General features: G+C 43.7%; 1 protein-coding gene across 2 annotated transcripts in view; it reads left to right on the top strand.

The window, feature by feature from the left end:
* The window catches only part of sema3h (sema domain, immunoglobulin domain (Ig), short basic domain, secreted, (semaphorin) 3H), a 38,097-nt gene extending 21,980 nt beyond the window's left edge, over window positions 1–16,117 (top strand). Inside the window, exons 9-18 of one of the 2 annotated variants that reach the window (XM_057039926.1) lie at window positions 7,756–7,825; window positions 9,682–9,826; window positions 9,933–10,022; window positions 10,168–10,297; window positions 10,371–10,459; window positions 10,800–10,841; window positions 11,482–11,639; window positions 12,302–12,363; window positions 12,565–12,707; window positions 12,787–16,117. In XM_057039926.1, the coding sequence (XP_056895906.1) occupies window positions 7,756–7,825; window positions 9,682–9,826; window positions 9,933–10,022; window positions 10,168–10,297; window positions 10,371–10,459; window positions 10,800–10,841; window positions 11,482–11,639; window positions 12,302–12,363; window positions 12,565–12,707; window positions 12,787–13,254 (1,397 nt within the window). In that variant the 3' untranslated portion in view covers window positions 13,255–16,117. The remainder of the gene's footprint in view (window positions 1–7,755; window positions 7,826–9,681; window positions 9,827–9,932; window positions 10,023–10,167; window positions 10,298–10,370; window positions 10,460–10,799; window positions 10,842–11,481; window positions 11,640–12,301; window positions 12,364–12,564; window positions 12,708–12,786) is intronic. The other variant, XM_057039927.1, reaches the window with a different exon arrangement.
* The last annotated feature ends 2,042 nt before the right edge of the window (window positions 16,118–18,159 follow it).

Below are 18,159 nucleotides of genomic sequence, written 5' to 3' on the forward strand. Positions count from 1 at the left end.
GAACATTAGCACAAAGGGCTATCACCTCCTGTCTGCAATATGAGTTATTTGACACACTCCGTGCACCCACGCAGGTCTCTTTGGTTGCTAAGTGCAGGAATTTATCAGTTCCCCACATGGTCAGTATTAATTAAAAGAATGATTGATTAAACAGGTTGGATTTAGTTGTATCTAGTCCTGAAACATGATTAAGGGAAACAACAAGAATATCTCTGGCTTGATGTAATGTTCCTCACAAAACAGCAGATTTTATAGAAGCAGAGGCCAACTTTTGCCACCCGAGCTGTCCAGAGCAGCAGGCGTATGCATCCAATTTATACTTCATATATGCGAACCATACGGCTGATGTTGATGATATCGCCATTGAAGCCAAGGAGAAAATGGTTCAAACACCATCTCTGTACACTCATATATCTCGTAACCGCACCCCCACTTCCTGCAGCAAACGAGAGGGAAGTGATGTCACCAGATGACATACGGCCCTTTTGCGCCAGATGATGACAAAGTCGAGGCCCTTCTAACTGTGGGCTGCAGCTTAAATCCAATGGGAGGGTACCGGCTGAAGACCAAGCAACTTTGTCTCTCTTTAGTGCTGCTGTGACGGCCACAAATAAAGGGCGAGATGAATAACCAGCCTCAAGAGGGGCTCCTCAGGCAGCCGGTTCCAGAACCTGTGCTCCAGTCAGTTCAAAAGCACCTATGAACTTACAATGTTCTTTTTATCATTGTTGTATATAACAGCATCTATAACAGAAGGGGCTCCCGTGGCCAGTGCCTCGTTCATTCTGCCACCACATCATTGTTGATCCAAACTGCTTAAAGGCCAGTTCCATTACAGCCTTGTATCTGAGTTCGGCTAGTCCCTTTCAGAAATTTCAACACTCTATTGGGATGTATAAATGACAAACGACCCGTTATTCATATGTGGATTGGTGATTGCAGCTCTTGAAGTCATGTATGCACCGTGGTAGAATGGGAAGACTGTCGTGTTCATTTGTTTTCAGTATCAGGGACAACTGAAGGGCAGGTGACATTGAGCATTCCGCTGCATACCTCTGTAGGATTCCAGTATTCCAGTAATTCCAGTAATTTATTTCAAATAAGTGAAATAGCCTGAATGTTAGCATCCATGCTCTCTCTCTCTTTCTCTCTCTTACTTTCTCTCTTGCCTCAGCTTGTCTGCGTATGCAAGATGGTTCTGTCTTGTTAGGAGTGTAAACATTTGACCAGGCATCCCCCCCCTCCTTTTAACATATCTGATAAGGGCAGCCTGCGTTTGTTTGCGAATACAGCCCAGCACTTCCACTCACAGACACAAACTGCACAGACCATATACAAAAGATTAACCCAGCAGGTTAAGAATGCTGCCTGTGTTGAGTTTATACTACGCTCCACCGCACAGAAACACCACAAATCCCACAAACCTTCGATGGTCTGTGGGTTCTTCTCAGCCACAGAGCACCTGGGCGTGTGCGATAACTCGATGATATGAGGAGATTTTGCCGAGCGTTCAGAGGTAAGGGTGATAAAAGGACATTGGCAACATTCATTTTCATAAGTGTGTCCTAAATTTCTGAAGTAGCAGGATTATATATTACTGATGGCTTAGCCAGGAGGTGAATCAGAGCTGCAGATAGTTTGGATCCCCTGACCTCTGGAATATGAGCCAGCACTTTTCCACTGCACCACTTTACTGCAGAGTAATTTAACAACGCTGACATTCCTGACGTAAATATATACTGACAAACCTTATAGAAAATGATTCACCGCTGCCGTCTCTGTTGTGTCTTTTTGTTGTGGAAAAACAGTCATACTGTGAGGTTTTTGCTCTGGAGACAGGCTGCGGGTGGAATAAGTGTCCTGACACGAGTCGGGGAGGCATTTTCAGGCCTTTTCAACATCCGTGCCAGAGGGAGACATTTTTCTAGACATAAAACAGCTACTATATCCATGTCACTTTATGTTTTAACCACCATCCTGGAGGGGAGGAATGGTGGGAGGGAGAAGAGCTAACAGATGAGCGCTGATAACAGCATGATAAAAGACGTTGCTGAGGTTTTCTGCAAAAGCTTCAAAGTCTCAGTAGCACCTTAAAATATATAATATACTTGGAGAGGCGAATGAGATTTGATGGCGCTCGTCATCGTGCTTCCTGTAGCTTCGTGAGGTCAAGTAGGCGGGCTTTAAGGAAAGATCGATGTGAGCAGATTTGCTCAAGAAAAAGATGTAAAAATATCTGAGGTTTTAAGGACAAACGGTCAGTTCAGGATAATAACTGCAGCCACAAACATCCAGTCCACATTAGTCTGCAAACACCTTCATATTAGCTGCAAATTCACAAAAAAAAATCACAGCAGATCCTATTTATAGGAATATATATATTGATCATTTTATTTAAAAATGCTTAAACGCAACATCGGTGCTTTTATGGTTTATTTACATATTTGTCTGCTCTCGTTGACATTTTGACCTTCCGTCACTGATGGATGGACGCGCAATCCACAGCAGGGATAACATCGCTGGGAGGCAGATGCTTTATTGCGAAGCCTCCTTATTACCCCCCTTTAAAAGGCTTTATTGAAAATTATTGCACATTGGAGGGCGACCAAAACTGTCCACACACTGAGTGTGGGGGAGAGTTGATGTCTCAATCCATATGCTTTATAAATTGTTAAGGCGCTGGGATATCCAACCCTGATGAATGCCTTTTCCATTATTTACTGCTTAACTACACGGTCAACAAAAACACAGTGTTTAAAGTGCATTTCAAACACAATCATGTCAGTAATCATCTGTAGATTGTGCAATCCTGATCCATTAAACACTCGAGCGAAGAAACACTTGAATCGAAGCCCAATTTGTCAAAGTACAAAACTCGAGACAGAAGAGGATGGTTCAGGAGGGCAGGAGAAAAAGGAACGACGGGAGGCAAAGTATGAGGGCAAAAGTGAGAGGAAAAGGTGCGAACTTGACAACAAAAGACAGATAGGAGGGAGATAAACGTGAGACAAGGAAAACAGAGGAGAGAAGATAAATAGAAGCTGTTATTAAAGCTTTATTGCCTTGGTGCTCAACAGAAGTGGTCATTCTTTCCACGCATGTTCAGGAACAGCTCGTTTCAAGTTATATTTGGAACCATGTAGCAAAACAGGTATTCTGGCTGTCAGGTGGAACAGAAATATTCATTCGGCCCACTCGAGAGAGGTCATCATCGTAGACTTCGTAGATCTCAAATCATTATTTTGCTGCTGAATCTTTTGTTCCTCACTGCTGCTAAAACACGTGTTACTGCTGTTGTTTCACTGACGCGACAAGGTGTCGCCTGTACCTGCACCTGTTGCCGATGGCAGGATGAGCTGTTACCTTGTCACAGCCTCCTGTTCTCTCCTTTAAGCAGAAGCAGCGTCCTCTGAAAGCGGACAAGGTTTTTGTGAAGAATTCATAAATACAAAAAAGTCAGTGTGTGTAAATCCAGTTGTTGCAACATATAACAGAGCAGAGGCCCCGCTGCTATAATACACGATAGGAAAAGTCCTCATTATAATTGCAGGGTGTCCACTTAGGAGAAATATAGCTGAGACATTAAGGACATCAATGAAGTGTTGTGGTTAATAGATGGCACAGACAAAAGCAGAGGATGGGATTAAGAGCAAAGGAGAAGGCGACATTTATGTACCCTGATCTGACCCAGACAACGACATTTATCCATGAAGGACACAGAGGGGACAAGTGAGGTGAAGCAGAAAGGGTGGGGGGGGCTCATGGGAGGGAGACGGGGAGAAAAAGAAATGGGGTTAATAGGGCGGGATGGAGCAGAGAGTGACGAACACGGGGAGGACAAGGAGACAGAGTGAGACAATAAGGGTGGAGAGGTTGTTCTCATGTTTTGGGACGCTACGAGACGCCTTTGGTAGCGTTTAATAGAAATGGCCGGCTGTGCGTTGTAGCGCTTCAGCAGCCAGTGACATCCTCATTTTCCTTCGTCGGCGTTGCTGTTGAAAGTTTTGGAGATTTCAAAATGGACTTAAGAGCGGCGGTAGACGGGAAAATGTGTCACAGGGAAGAAAATGTGGAGCAGCAGAAGGAACGGGGCCAATAGCTGAAGGGGTTAAGGAGCCAGACAAGATGGAGGGAGGGCTATTATCTGTAAATGACTGCAAAGAGGAAATAAAGACGGGGCGTGTGGTCAGAAACGCGGCGAGGAGGGAGGAGGTTAATGGTAGCATTGTGGGTGGCTGGACAAGGAGAGAGAGGAGGAGGATAGGGGTGTACGCCTCGGGGGGTATGGCTAGACGTTTTGGAGGAGGAGGAGGAAGATAGGGGCCGTGGTGGAAGGTCTGCGGGCGAGACAAGACTATCTACCCTCAGGGGAGCGCAAGCGCGTTTTGTTTAGAGAAGAGATAGAAGAACAACCCTCCGGTGTAAACAGACTAGACAGGCAGACGGACGTGGAGATGGAGGGATGAAGAGATATGAGAAGGGGGAAGGAGGTGGTGAAAGTGAGAAACAAAGAGAAGATGTCCAAATGGGTCCCGGGATGTCCAGGTGGATTTGGATAGAGAGTAGGGGGAGGTGGTGGTTGTGGTGGTGAGGGAGGTTCACCTGATAAACAGATAAGGAGCAACGCAGGAGGGGGGACATAGAACAGCTCAAAACAAGAGCAAATCTAAGGATTGATTAATATTAAAGATTGTTCAGGCTTCCTCTGGGGCCACCCTGTGAAACACCTGTGCAGGCAGAAGCAGAAGAAAACAGTGGTTTTGATGACTGCATATACGCTAGCTTTCCCTTCTGTGTTCAAGATTAATAACCTCAGAGTTATTTCAGTTTATCCTTCAAACAGACGGTATAGTTGAGGCGGAACTGCACTAACTCAGCCATGAATTAAACTTGTCACGCAGTCGCACCCCCACGCCCCCCCTGTGTTTTTTTGCCAAGCTTCTGCAGTAAATAACAGATATCTTCAAAGTCTGAGAAAGACTAATGTTGTTCTGGCTGCGCCTGCCAAAGTTTAACTACGTCTTCATGTGAGTGCACAGTGAGGTGCAGAGAACAAAGAGTCCCGCTGACTTTCAAGCAAAGAGATAGGACTCAAAGTTTTCCCCCCACGGAGTTTTAACAAAGTTTCACTCAAGTTTAGGCTGCACTTCTTGAATAACGAGCTATTTTGTTGTGCAGCCTCGGCGCTACGCCGCGCCCTGATTTTCTTCTTAGCTCGTCAATATCGGGTCTTTTTTTGGAATTTAAGATGGCGTCTCTCCTTACGTAACCGCTGTTGTGCTTCATCCAGATTTAGCGTTTTTGGGGAAAAAGAAATGAAGTTTTACAGCTCAGACAAAACGTGACACTGTAAAACACATGACTGAAACGTGTTTTCTCAGTCTCTTCGAGATGATACGAACACTGGAGTGTTATTTTTAACCACTCAAACATGTGGGCTGCAGATTTTGCAAATGAGGAGACCAGTGGCGTCACCGGTGTAGCTGCGGTTTAGCAAATGGTGACTCCTGAATAGATGAAGATTTATAATCACTTCAAAATGAACAAATGGCTCAGATCAACATCCGATCACATGACCCCCAGATTTCAAAGGCTGACGAGATTGCTCCACCTTTCGAAATGACAAAAACGTCCAATGAACCCATTCATCCATATTGTTCTGGCCCAACTTGTGCTAAACGCAGCCAAACTGTTTTGTGCCAGCAAATAAGAATCTTGTCATAATATTTTAAGAAATATAAGAGAACAACTCTCTGTAAATCTTTATATTGCAAGATGGGGGCCAAGAGTTGCAGTTGCACAGCTTCCACAGTAGCAGCCAGTCGAGCTCTTCTCCCACACTATAATAACTGAGACTATTTCTTTCCAATTTCGAGTCTTAAGTGGAGTCTATTTTCTTTTCACTCGTAAACATTTGGATGTTCTGTGGCTTTCAAATAACGTCTGCAAAAATATGTAACTTTAAGGTTAAAAAAGGAGCCTATAAATCATCCAAAGCAAGAAAAACAAAATAAATGAAATGATAGACGGTGCAGAAAATTGAAAGATAAAACTTTTGATTAATGAACTGGAGTTGGGGCATTCTTTACGAGATGTAAGCAAAAAAGCAAAGCCTCGATGTGATAAGGGCGCTGTGGCAATGATTCACTGTAGATGACTTTGAGGATGAGTGAGTAGCAATATAGCGGAGCATTAGACACGTAAAGACAACATTCATCCGCCCAAAGATTATGATGTAAAAGAAAAAAAAGAAAGACAATAAAGATAACTATGAAAAGAATGGCTGACATATCAAATAGGGGATGAGAGAAGGCATAATGTGGGCTGCAGGCCATAAACTACCCATAGTCCTCACTGCTCTCCACTGAGATGTCTGCTCATCGTGTGTGTGTGTGTGTGTGTGTGTGTGTGTAAGCGTGTGTTTGTGTAAAGATACAGCATGTGTTCGCCTCAATGTACTTTGGTCCCTGCTGTTTCACATTTCTTTTATATGCATGCATGCTCATAGAAGCTTTTTATTTCTTTTGTGTGTGTGTGTGTGTGTGTGTGTGTGTGTGTGTGTGTGTGTGTGTGTTGTGTGTGTGTGTGTGTGTGTGTGTGTGTGTGAGAGAGAGAGAGAGAGAGAGCGTGAGAGAGATAAGAGATGAGATTGGACCTCCTGCAGTGCTGTTGTAGTTCCACTGGAGCCACCTGAAGGTGCAGGAATGATGGGAATGTGAGAGTGTGTTCAAGTATTAAACCTACAAGGGTGCCTACATTAAACCTACATTAAACAGTATGGCCAGTTAGTCCCATTTGAACCAGTAAAGCTGCTCAGTTCAGCATCAATGGGGTTACAAATAGTAATACCAGGTATTTAAGCCACACTTAAGAGTAAAATGTTGCATAAAAAGAATGACAGAAAGTCTCTGAAAACATGTTTTTGTTTGTGCTGCGTGAAAACTGTGATTGCAAACATTGCACTTAAATGTTAATCACACAATGTTTCTGACAGCGTGAAAATTAGAGTCATTTCTCAGTCTCTTGACATCTTCCGTCTGTTTGTTCATTTGTTCGTTTCCATTTCTCTCCTTTATTCGACTTGGTTTTTTTTTTGGGGGGGGGGGCATAATTTACCATTTCAGAAATGAGCAAACCTTTAATTATATGCAACAGCAGTTTGCTGTTTATTCGGGCTGTTTGCGTTCAACATCATCACTGAGCTCTTTTTGATGATTGTGTTGAAGATGATGAATTACATCCAAATAGGAGGAGCCAAAAGTGCTAAATAGTGATACCTCGGTTGAGAATCTCTGCACGGCGTGTCATCACCATCGCTCTGAATTATTTATATCAATATTAGGGATTAGAGCTATTTATTCATGTATTAATATTACAGGTGGTGAATAAAATATCCACTTTAAAGTTGTGAAGGTCGACGGACGACCGTGGGGCTAAAATATATCTACTGTGGGTTTAAAGTGAAGGGAGAGGATCAAGGTGATGAGAGAGTGAGTGACAGCAGGTGATGTGTTCATGTGCTCAGCTCTCCCACTGGGCGCACTGGTTATTAATGGCTCCAGATTCATTATCGAGTCAGCCATGCTGCCAGCGCTCCTGACATTATCAGTCACACAGTCAGACGCACGGATGTGCACACAAGACAGCGAGCACAGTTTAGATTGATGAGGCTGCTATTTAAATGTCCCTCTCAAGGCTGTCTTGTTGGTTACCTTGCCCTGATCGCTCCCTCCTGTCCATGTTTTCTCCATCCAGAGGACATCTTTATCCTGCATGGGAAAGACAAGAAGAACCCTCTCATCTATGGCCTGTTTACCACTTCAAGGTATGTGTCTCAGCCAAAGTTCCCAAAGCTGAAATGAAATACATAAATATACATAGGGCTGAATATCAAACTATTTAAACAAGTTCAAAGGAAACATTTTTATAAAGACTTGACGTCAGGACAGCTTAAGCTAGCGGTGATCCGTGCAGTATGCGTCTGTAAACATCCCTGGGTCTGTTATGGGCTTGGCCTTTTTTAAAAATGTTAATTCTAATTACGCTTTTTGTCTTGTTGACTGAGCTGTAATGGAGGTATGATTAGAACAAAGGGAGAACAAAGAACAAGATAGAGAACAAAGAACTATAAAGGCAAAAATCATCAAAGACAGCAGGGTTGAGAAGAGAAGAAAACACCGAGAAAGGGTGCAAACGACAAACTTTATCAAAAAAGAATACCAGGACAAACACTGAAAACATCAGGCAACGCTGAAATTGGTTTGATTACAGCCAAAGATGACAATTGTTATCACCCCGGCGATGGAGAGAAAATCTATTTTCTGCTCCTTCTGGAGGAACGACACAAACACAGAAGCTCACAAAGCCACGCAGAGAGACACTCTCACTCTCATTAAAAGTGACTCAGATTCACACATAAACTGACGCACAATACAATACAAAATAGGCCCTAACTGGGGAAAAAAGCATGGGAGCAGTAAGTGGTGCGCAGCCACAACAAGAGCGAGAAAAAGATGTTTTCAAGCAGTTTCTGGTTTTCTCCCAACTTACTGAGAGAGGGGTCCAGAACGCCGCAGCTGTACGGTAGCCGCACAAGAGTGACGTCATTTGGCACGGAGCGGCAGGGAGTTGGTCTCTCTCCGGGGGTTTGGAACGTGTCTGGAGCCTCGGTGGGGAATGGGTGGAAATCCAAGGCATCACCCAGGGTGGGGTCCCAACCACAGAACAGCAGAGTGCAAAAAGGCCATTTCATTGGAATGGAAACTTCTGCTGCTGAGAGGCTGCTGTGCCCTGTGATGACGGCCCATTTTCACTCTTTCTCTTTAGAGCCACGCGTGCATTTATGAAACATTTATTCCTGCAGTAATGATTAGGAACAAGATTTTAAAATCAAATCAAATCATCAAATCAATCTTTATTTATATAGCGTCTTATACAATCAAGACTGTTTCAAGGTGCTTTCCAGAATCCCAGGGCCTGACCCCAGACAAGCAACAGTGGCAAGGAAAAACTCCCCTTTAACAGGAAGAAACCTTGAGCAGGACCAGGACCAAAACAAAATGACAACACATTACACCAATAAATAGTCATAAAAGTTGCAAAGGAAATGTTTTCTATTGTACTATGCAAAATATAATATGTTGTGCAACAGATATCTACTGATTTAAGGAAAGGAATGTAAGGGGGTGGGGGGGGGGGGGGGGTTCAGAGGGAACGCAAGTTTCATTTTAGAGACAGCAAAGTTAGCATGCTGCGAGTCAGACATTAGAAATTCCACTTTCCCCTCGGCTCTGTTCTAACAGCTGCAGCAATCAGGGATGAATATTTAAGTCACATACACTCAAAGCAGAAATATAGCCGTGATCTTAACTCAGCTGGATGGCCGTGTCAGGCTGAGGTCTTCCGTGCTGAAAGCAGCTCATTCATTCACGTCGGCCAAGTCTTTGGTTTGGTGAAAAACGCTGCGCTGACTCATAGCATTTGCACAACACATCACTCTTTTTTTTATTCAATCTACTTAAGCTTTTTAAAGCTGCAAACTCTTAGAATGAATCTGCACACCATGGTATGAACAATAAGCTTGCTTCCTTAATCATCCACACTGCGGTTGTATTGGATTATGGTGGCTCTGCTGACATGACTGACACTCTTCCCCCGTCTTCTTTGCTGGCTGGCTCTCAGCGATATCTTGAACGGTTCGGCAGTGTGCGTCTACAGAATGGAGGATGTCGTTCGTGCTTTCAAGGGGAACTTCCTGCACAAAGAGGGGCCCCAGTATAAGTGGGCGGAGTTTACAGGCAAGGTGCCTTACCCGAGACCAGGAACTGTGAGTCCAGACTCCTGATTTCCGCGCTCTGCGTGCAGATACTGCAACACTTTAGGTTGTGATCGTCATTACTTTTTTAAACTTGACTTTTCTGTTTTTCTGCCAGTGTCCCAGTACGACTTATGGTAGCTACAGCTCAACCAGAGAGTACCCTGATGACGTCATTTTCTTCAGCCGGACACACCCGCTGCTACAGGTTCAGCTCATTTTTCTTTTTGTCTTTTAGAAATTAAATTGTCCTCATTAAGTCTATCTAGATCGTGATCTATTCCATTTTAGTATAATAATTATACATAATTATACAATTCCATTACAGTTAAAAGCACTGATGGTTGTTTTAGGAAAGTGTGCTGCCTCTGGGAGAGCGCCCCCTTCTGGTCAGAGTGGGTGTTCACTACAAATTCAGTAAATTGGTGGTGGACCGAGTGGAAGCAGTGGACAGCACCTATGACGTCCTGTTCATCGGCACAGGTAGCCATCATCTTGTGTTTGGAAGTATTTTGTGATTCGGATTTGGCTCACACTGATGCGTCCTGTCCCACAGACTCGGGTCTGGTTCTGAAGGCCATTCACCTGCCCAAAGATCACGGGCAGAGTCAGGAGATCACTCTGGAGCAGATGCAGGTCTTTCAGGTACATTAAAAACAGGATTAGGGGCCTTTCTTCTGTGTCATATCCCCATGTGAGTAGTTGGGAACCAGTAACTATTTTTACTTTATTATTCAGCTTTCTGCCAGAGGAAAAAGCAGCTAAAGAGAAATTAATGAATAAACAGCAACGTTGTCATGTGTTCATTTTCAAATGGGTGACTGGAAAGGTTTTCCTTCCTTCCTTTGTGCTCCCTGCATGAAAGCGTTTGCTCGTTAGGGCCAGAATTTCTTTCCAATCCCCTCATTGTTGTCTTTAGAAATGTGCAGTTTACATAAGCAGCACCATCACATGACAACTGGGTTTTTCTCCCTTTTCCTCACAGCACAAATCACCTGTGACCGCGATGACACTCTCAAAGAAAAAGGTAACAAATAGGAGACAAAACTCACTTTGAAACTTTTCACACACATGCATGCACGCACGCACACACACACGTGCACGCACGCATGCACACACATGCACGCACGCACACATGCACGCACGCACACGCACACAGACATAGCGAACGAGAGAGAGAGGGCGTCAAGCATCACAGTTATCACTCATCTCTTTAGTTTGTAATCTCCAAGGACAACTTCGTCTTTAGTTTCTATGGTTACCCTACCTTAGTCAGAGGAATAATGAAGAGGAGGCAAGCGTGCACGCATATACTCACACTCTCACACACACACACACACTGAAGTAGAGGAATACATTTTACCTTGTTAAATGTAAACACTCAAGGTTACAGAAATGCAAATACACACACACACACACACACACACACACACACACACACACACGCACACAGACACACGCACACACACACACACACACACAATCTTGTTAAGCAGTGTCAGTCAAATATGAGTGTGTTCTGGTGTAGCTGTAGACTCTTGGAGTCTAAAGAGATTAACGTGTCCCCTTTCCTCCCATGTCTTCTTCTTTCCCTATATTTCTGACTGTAATCCTCTTCCATTGCTTCTCTCCTTGCCCCCTCTTCCTTCTGTTCCTCCCATCTGCAGCAGTGGTTGTTTGTGGGCTCCCGGGAGGGTGTGTCCCAGCTCAGCCTGTACCAGTGTGAGCTGTACGGTCAGGCCTGCGCCGAATGCTGCCTGGCCAGAGATCCTTACTGCACGTGGGACGGCCACGCCTGCAGCCCCTACATGCCCACTGTGCGCAGGTACCCAGGGCAAATGAGCTCAGTTCTCTCTAAACAGCACTAATCTAAACATGACTGATATGTTTCCTCTTACAGACGTAAGAACAAACACGCTGGTTCAATCTCCAAGCCTCAAACCATCTTTGTTGAGTTGAAATGTGGCTCACATTATATCTGAACTCTAATGAAATTTGAAGCATTTTTTCCACTTGAGCAGCACTTTCTTGGTTTACAAACGATTATAAATGGATCTTTTCAGCGCATGTACCAGTGATATATATGCACCATTGCTTTGCCAAGCCTCTTCGTCATGTGCCACATTAACCACCGCTAGTCTTACTTTCCACTAAGATCTATTAGAGAGCTGAACTCTATCTGCATTTACAAGCAAAAACATCTTGATCTACTCTTATAAAAGTAACTGAAGATTTTGTTCTGTTACTCAATTAGTTTAGCCTGTGCTTGTGTTTAGTCAGTCTGCCATTTAGCTTAATAATATAGTCAACTAATTGGTGCTCGCAGAGCCGCCGCTCTCCTGTTAAGATTAATTCATTCAGCCACCACCTCCACGTAGAGTTGTCTGGATGTTGCTCCTTTGGTCAGTCGCTTCAGGCTGTGATCGGTCCACAACTAACAGCCCATAAATGACTGTTTACTGTCATTACACGCCTGTGTGCTTGCAGGAGGAATGCTCGCCACTTAGGGGAGGATGAAGATCCGCTCACTCAGTGTGTCAGGCAGGGAGGTGAGGAACAGCTTTATTCTTCAGATCTTTATTCCAACACTCGATAACATGGAACTCAAATCATTTCTCAACCTTGTTTTACTCCCAAATTCCTTCAAAAAACTACACTTAAGCACATGTTTATCATCACTGTCACATAAGAATTAAATTGTGTTGGGTAGAAATCACCAAAATTCACATCTCTTTGGCTACACTGTTCAGCTGGGCTGCAGGTGGAGGCGGAGCAAAGGGTGATGATGGTTGCCGAGGGCAACAGCACCTACCTGGAGTGTCTGCCACGCTCTAGACATGCTGCCGTTACCTGGTACAAACAGGCTGGAGAAAACAGTCCGGAACTCAACCAGGTGAACGCATGCGAGGACATCTCCACCAAGACCAGTCCGGAGAATATAACCTTTAACCCTCTTTTCATCTGGTCTCCAGGTGGTAACAGGTGACCAGCTGGTAGTTATCGAGCGGGGCATTTTAATTCGTCAGGCTGAGCTGTCGCATGGCGGAGTCTACCACTGCCAGGTGGAGGAGCACGGTTACCACTGGACTGCCGTCACCGTCCGCCTCACCGTCTGGAGCCCCATGGCCGACCGTCTTCTGGCCTCCTGGTCTGGATCTTTGCATCAGAGCACTGGAACCCAGCGCTGGTACGAAGACGTGATGGCGCTGATTCACCCGGGAAACATCGGCCAGCACTGTCAGGCACTGGGATACCGCCCCCCTCGGAACCAGCGGCGTCACGGAGCCATCACGATGGGGTTCTACAAAGAGAAAGAGAAGGGGGGGCGCCATAAGCATGAGGGCGGAAGAGCACGAGGAGGTGGAGGTGGAGGTGGAGGAAGAGCAGCGGGGAGGAAGAGCAGAAGCAAGCCACAGCAGAGGGCACCAAGGAGTGCCTGAATTGGATCGTGGACAGAGAGTTTATTTCCACTGATACACACATTTATGGCGAAACACACAGATACACGCACATATACACACTTAACTTATACACTGAGGACAGATATGGACTGTATGTACTGAGACTGAAGAAGAAAAGCCATCCTTTAATTAGGTACAAATACAGCACGTTTGTGGAGGATAACAGCAGCAAACACTCTCACATGGACTCAATTAAAAAAGCCAAACTCCTCATGTTGTGTAGCATGTTGAATTATGGCTGAAAAGCATGTCGTTATCATTTAATTCAGCTGATTCTGTGGTGACAAACGCTTCAGAGAATTGTGATTTGGAGCAGCTACAGAGGGAAAACAAAGGTCACTCTTCCTTCTTCCAAATGTAGATATCAATCATTTTAAGGACCAGCTCACTCTTTAGAAATGGACGCTGTTATTTGTGAAGAAGACTCTTCTGTAGACAGAACAGATGCTTGTGACTGATTTCCAACTTTCAGGCACACTTTCAAATTCATTTTGCAACACTTGAGTCTTGAGTCTGTAAACGTACTTCTTAAGCGGGAGTTTGAGGTTTTGCAGGTGCAAGGACCAGTTTCCAAACTGAACCATGTTCTGCTTTCAAAATTCATCTTGGAAACGCTGTTAATTTGGCTGCAGATTAAACACATCAGAGGAGAACTGAAAGAAACAAAACAGAAAATATTCTCCGTGATGAAGCGCATATCAATTTAAAAGCAGCGATGATGAATTAAACAATCTCAGAAGGCATTAATTATGAGCTTGGCGTAAATTTAGGCAGCACAGCTGCCGTCTGCATCCTCCTCCACTAATCTGGCCCCCCTTCAGACTTTGGTTGGTTTCGTCAGGTCGGCAGGGTTGGACCGCCGACTCCCCACAAAGAACAAAGAGAGCGAAGGCAGAGCTTTGATGAGGTGAAGACGCTGTGGCAGAAGTTTCCATTACCTTCTCCTCAAGGTTCAGAAGTCAACTGGTTTTAGTTTCCAGAAATATCTGGCACTGGTCTGTCACACAGCAACGGGAGATCTCAGTACAGGTGTAGAAAATCTGCAGGACTTTAGAACATCAGAGTGGTTGCTCCATCCTATTTTGAGTGTTTCTCTAGTGTTTTGGATAAAGAGTGTACAGGCTTAAGAATTTTGTTTATGTAGGACACATCTGCACATCATTTAGCAAGTGTACTGTCTTTGGTCAAAATAGGATTCATTTAAAACAATGTTGGTCTTGTTGGATATGATGTGGACAACAGAGACGATCGATGGAGGCCCGAACAATGGACGGAAGAGCCTCTGTGCAGCACATGCATGTTTGTCAATCTGTGGCTGCAAATCAAAAATGGGACTTGGATGACAGCGCGAGGGCTCCAGCCCAGCTAAAGAAATGGAATAATACATCACATCTGGCTGTAAATTATGAATCTGGCCTGATGTAAAATATAGAAGCCCTTATTTTACAAGGTGGAGCATGTGGACAACCAAACGGAACCGACGAACGGACTCTGCAAGGCGCGGATCGTTTTCAACGCACAGTATTTGTCCTGTATTTAACTTTATCTGTACTGGTATTTATTTGTTTAATCTGCTTGTTTAATGTATTTTGAGACAGTGTATGGAAACTTGTAATGGTCTTCATCGCCCACGTGGACAGAATATAGCAGAAATATGTGCATGTCCCATATGATTGCGCTCAGACTTTGAAACGCATGCATGTCTGTCATTTTCCCATCTGTCCTATGGGGCTCATCAGCACCTAAATGTTTCAGAAAACGTTAAACCTGAACTAAACACAGACCAGAGAATATCTTATTACATTTCACATTGGTGGTGAATAATGGCTGTTGATCTTAAGTGTTATATGCAAGAAAAAGAGTGAGAAACCGAGAAAAAAATAGACTTTTACAAGAGTCCAGAAATGGTCTCAAGATTTCAGACAAAATAACACAATGTGTGTCTGTGTGTCTGAGCATTTTTCAGATGATCGCTGCAGCTCAGATGAAGGAGAAGATGCCAAATCAGAGTCTCTGCCAAACAGAGAAGTCACCAGTCGGAAACACTTATGATGCTAAAAGCAGAATGAGGGAAAAAAGAGGAATGATTCAGAGCGGAGACGGGCCACAGAAATTCAGCACGGGCCTCGCTGGGCTGGCCTCTCCGGCCACATGAAAGGGCCGTGAAGTATCGGGCTGCTTCTGGGATTTTGGAGTCGGGGAGTTTACGAGAGAGGGCTCGGCTGGGAATGTTCAAAGTGTGCGTTGGTTACAGCTTTCAAATATGAAAGGGAGTGTGGGTGAGTGTGAAGCTGGCAGTATAATCCAAATGTAATCAAGGGTCTGTTGTGTTTTCAGATATTTACGGGGCGTTGCAGCTAAACATAATGTGAAACTAAGGTCACATGAAGAGCAAACTTTTACTGTGCCGACGTCGGCAGCTGAGCCACCAGATTACAGGCGACAGCTTCACTGAGTAGAAAAGCCAGGTTGAACAAATACACATGTTTCAGGTGGTGACCGCTGATCTCAACTCTGTCCTCTGAAGTTTGTCTCTGCAAACTCAAAAATCTAAAACCATGAAAAAAAAAGAATCCATCTCTGGGCATATTGTGTATGTACAACTGTGTATAGTGTGTAGATTCATGCTGACCACACGCAACAAGCAGCAGGAGGCGTTTTCATGGACGAAGAGCTGCTCCTCGCTTGACTCTCTCGTGCCGTTTTTGTATCTTGGTGTCAATATTTGTTGATGTTTTATTTACAGAATGGCCTCTTTGCATTCGGAATGAAACCGTCTCGGACAAAATCTCTGGTGTGGAGACGTTGGGTTTGTAAATATGTATAAAGGTCTGCTTCCAAATCGGTGTGTGTCTGGGTTATTTTGGAAAAAAAAAAAGACTATATAATTACTCAAACAACAAACATTTTGACTTAATAAGAAATCTTTGAGTGAACAGAAACCTTTTAAAATAACATTAAATGTTCTTTAAAAATGCTTTTTGTGTTACATTTCTGTGCATTCAAGCAAATCCATCTCACACACACAAACACAAACACACACACACACAAAAACACACACGCTTTCCCACAAAGAATTTAAGTTCACATATTTAACATCCCTCTCCTTAAAATCAGTGCAGCTACAGTTACAACTCAATCTCCACTCCACATTTTATCTTGACCACCAGTGTCTTCATTCCAAAATGGTGGCCAACCATCATCCTGCCAGTCTGACCACATACTCCTTCTTGTTTACAGTTTTTTTGCGTTATTAACCTCCCGTTGAGCAGTTGGATGGGGCCAGTGATACAGTTCATCAGCCGAGCGCCGTGACCACCAACCCTCGTTTGCTTTTTCCAACCAGTTTCCTCTTTTGTTGTCTGCTTTGCGTGGACAGTTTTTTGGAACGTAACAGGCTTTGGTCGGACAAGCTGATATAAGCATAATCACAGTCTCGTGGTGGTAATAAAAAACAAAATGAAGAATGATCAGTTGCATTTCCTTCATGGAAAATGAGACCTCAACTCCAGGATTATAGATGATGCCATAATACTATCATATCACTGCAGCCTCGTGCACGAGGCCTCTTTTCATTAGAATGAGTTTTGGGCCAAGTGTCCCAGTGTGTGTGTGTGTGTTGTGTGTGTGTGTGTGTGTGTGTGTGTGTGTGTGTGTGTGTGTGTGTGTGTGTGTGTGTGTGTGTGTGTGTGTGTGTGAGGGATCTTAAAAATGTCTTGGTGAAATAGAGATAATTACCAAATGAGCAAGAGAAGGCATCTCTCAGCTTTGTTTCTCAATAAAAACGTAAAATATGACCCAAGTCGGATGTTTTTGCCTCACTCTTGCAGCTTGTGAGAGCAGCAACTCAGAAATTTCCAAAAAAGGAAGTGGTGGCCGTTGACACCACCGCCACTTAGATCCAAATCCAGACAGATTTAGTCCTTTCTGCTTTCTGACTTTTTTCTTTGATGATTTTAAGGATGTGCTCATTTACTTAAACCCTCTTGGATGGCTTTTAGTTACAGAAACACACTAAAGTGTCATTTTAAACCAAATGCTGGGACAATGCCAAATGGTTAAAAAAAGAAAGTTCTAGATCAAGCTTAAATTCATTATATGTCATATTATGGCCCTTGGAACATCTGAATGCAATTTTACTCTCTGAAAGAATGAGGATGTGTTTTTCACAAATTCATGGAATTTGTGATTTGCAATTATAATTTTTGGCATTTTGTCTATGTGTGAGGAGGGGCATGATTCACTGGTACTTTGTGTTTGCACAATATTTTTTGATTTTTAACAGATGCTTCTGTTAAATTAGGCTGGCCGTCTTTCGTTGGGATTCTTAGGAATTGGCAGTAAAAGAAAAGGGAACCTTTAGACACAACAGCCAAATCCCCATCAGGAGAGAGGGAAACAGCTGGCCTGGATGGGATGGAGTAGATTTAAAATTTTAGTAGATCTTCAGATGTGGTGACAATGGCGCTTTAATCCTGCCTCTTCCAGCCTTAGCTGACTGTAGATGTTCCACCTGTTTGCACCATTTTAAAGAAAAAGCTTGGGCAAGAAATTGCTCATTATTTCATATGATGTTGCTAAAAATCATTTGTTGTGTTATTTTTGCAGGTGGGTGTCTATGTCATGTTTAGCTGCTAACATTAACATGAAAAGGAGTCCTTTCAAACTGCAATCTACATTATGAAATCACCAAAACATGACCAAGAACTTAGATGTGGTGTTTGTCTCCCTCTCTAGGAGAAAACCAATGAAGGACGAGCCACTATATTGTGGATAATAAAGTATTTTGTTTTAAAAATGCGAATTTAGGTTTTAAAAAAAGCGACAGTAAACACCACGCCTTGCTATACTAAATTTTGTTTTAAATTATAATTCAAAAAAGAT

This window comes from Takifugu flavidus, chromosome 8 (genome assembly GCF_003711565.1).
Source record: "Takifugu flavidus isolate HTHZ2018 chromosome 8, ASM371156v2, whole genome shotgun sequence".
Lineage (NCBI taxonomy): Eukaryota > Metazoa > Chordata > Actinopteri > Tetraodontiformes > Tetraodontidae > Takifugu > Takifugu flavidus.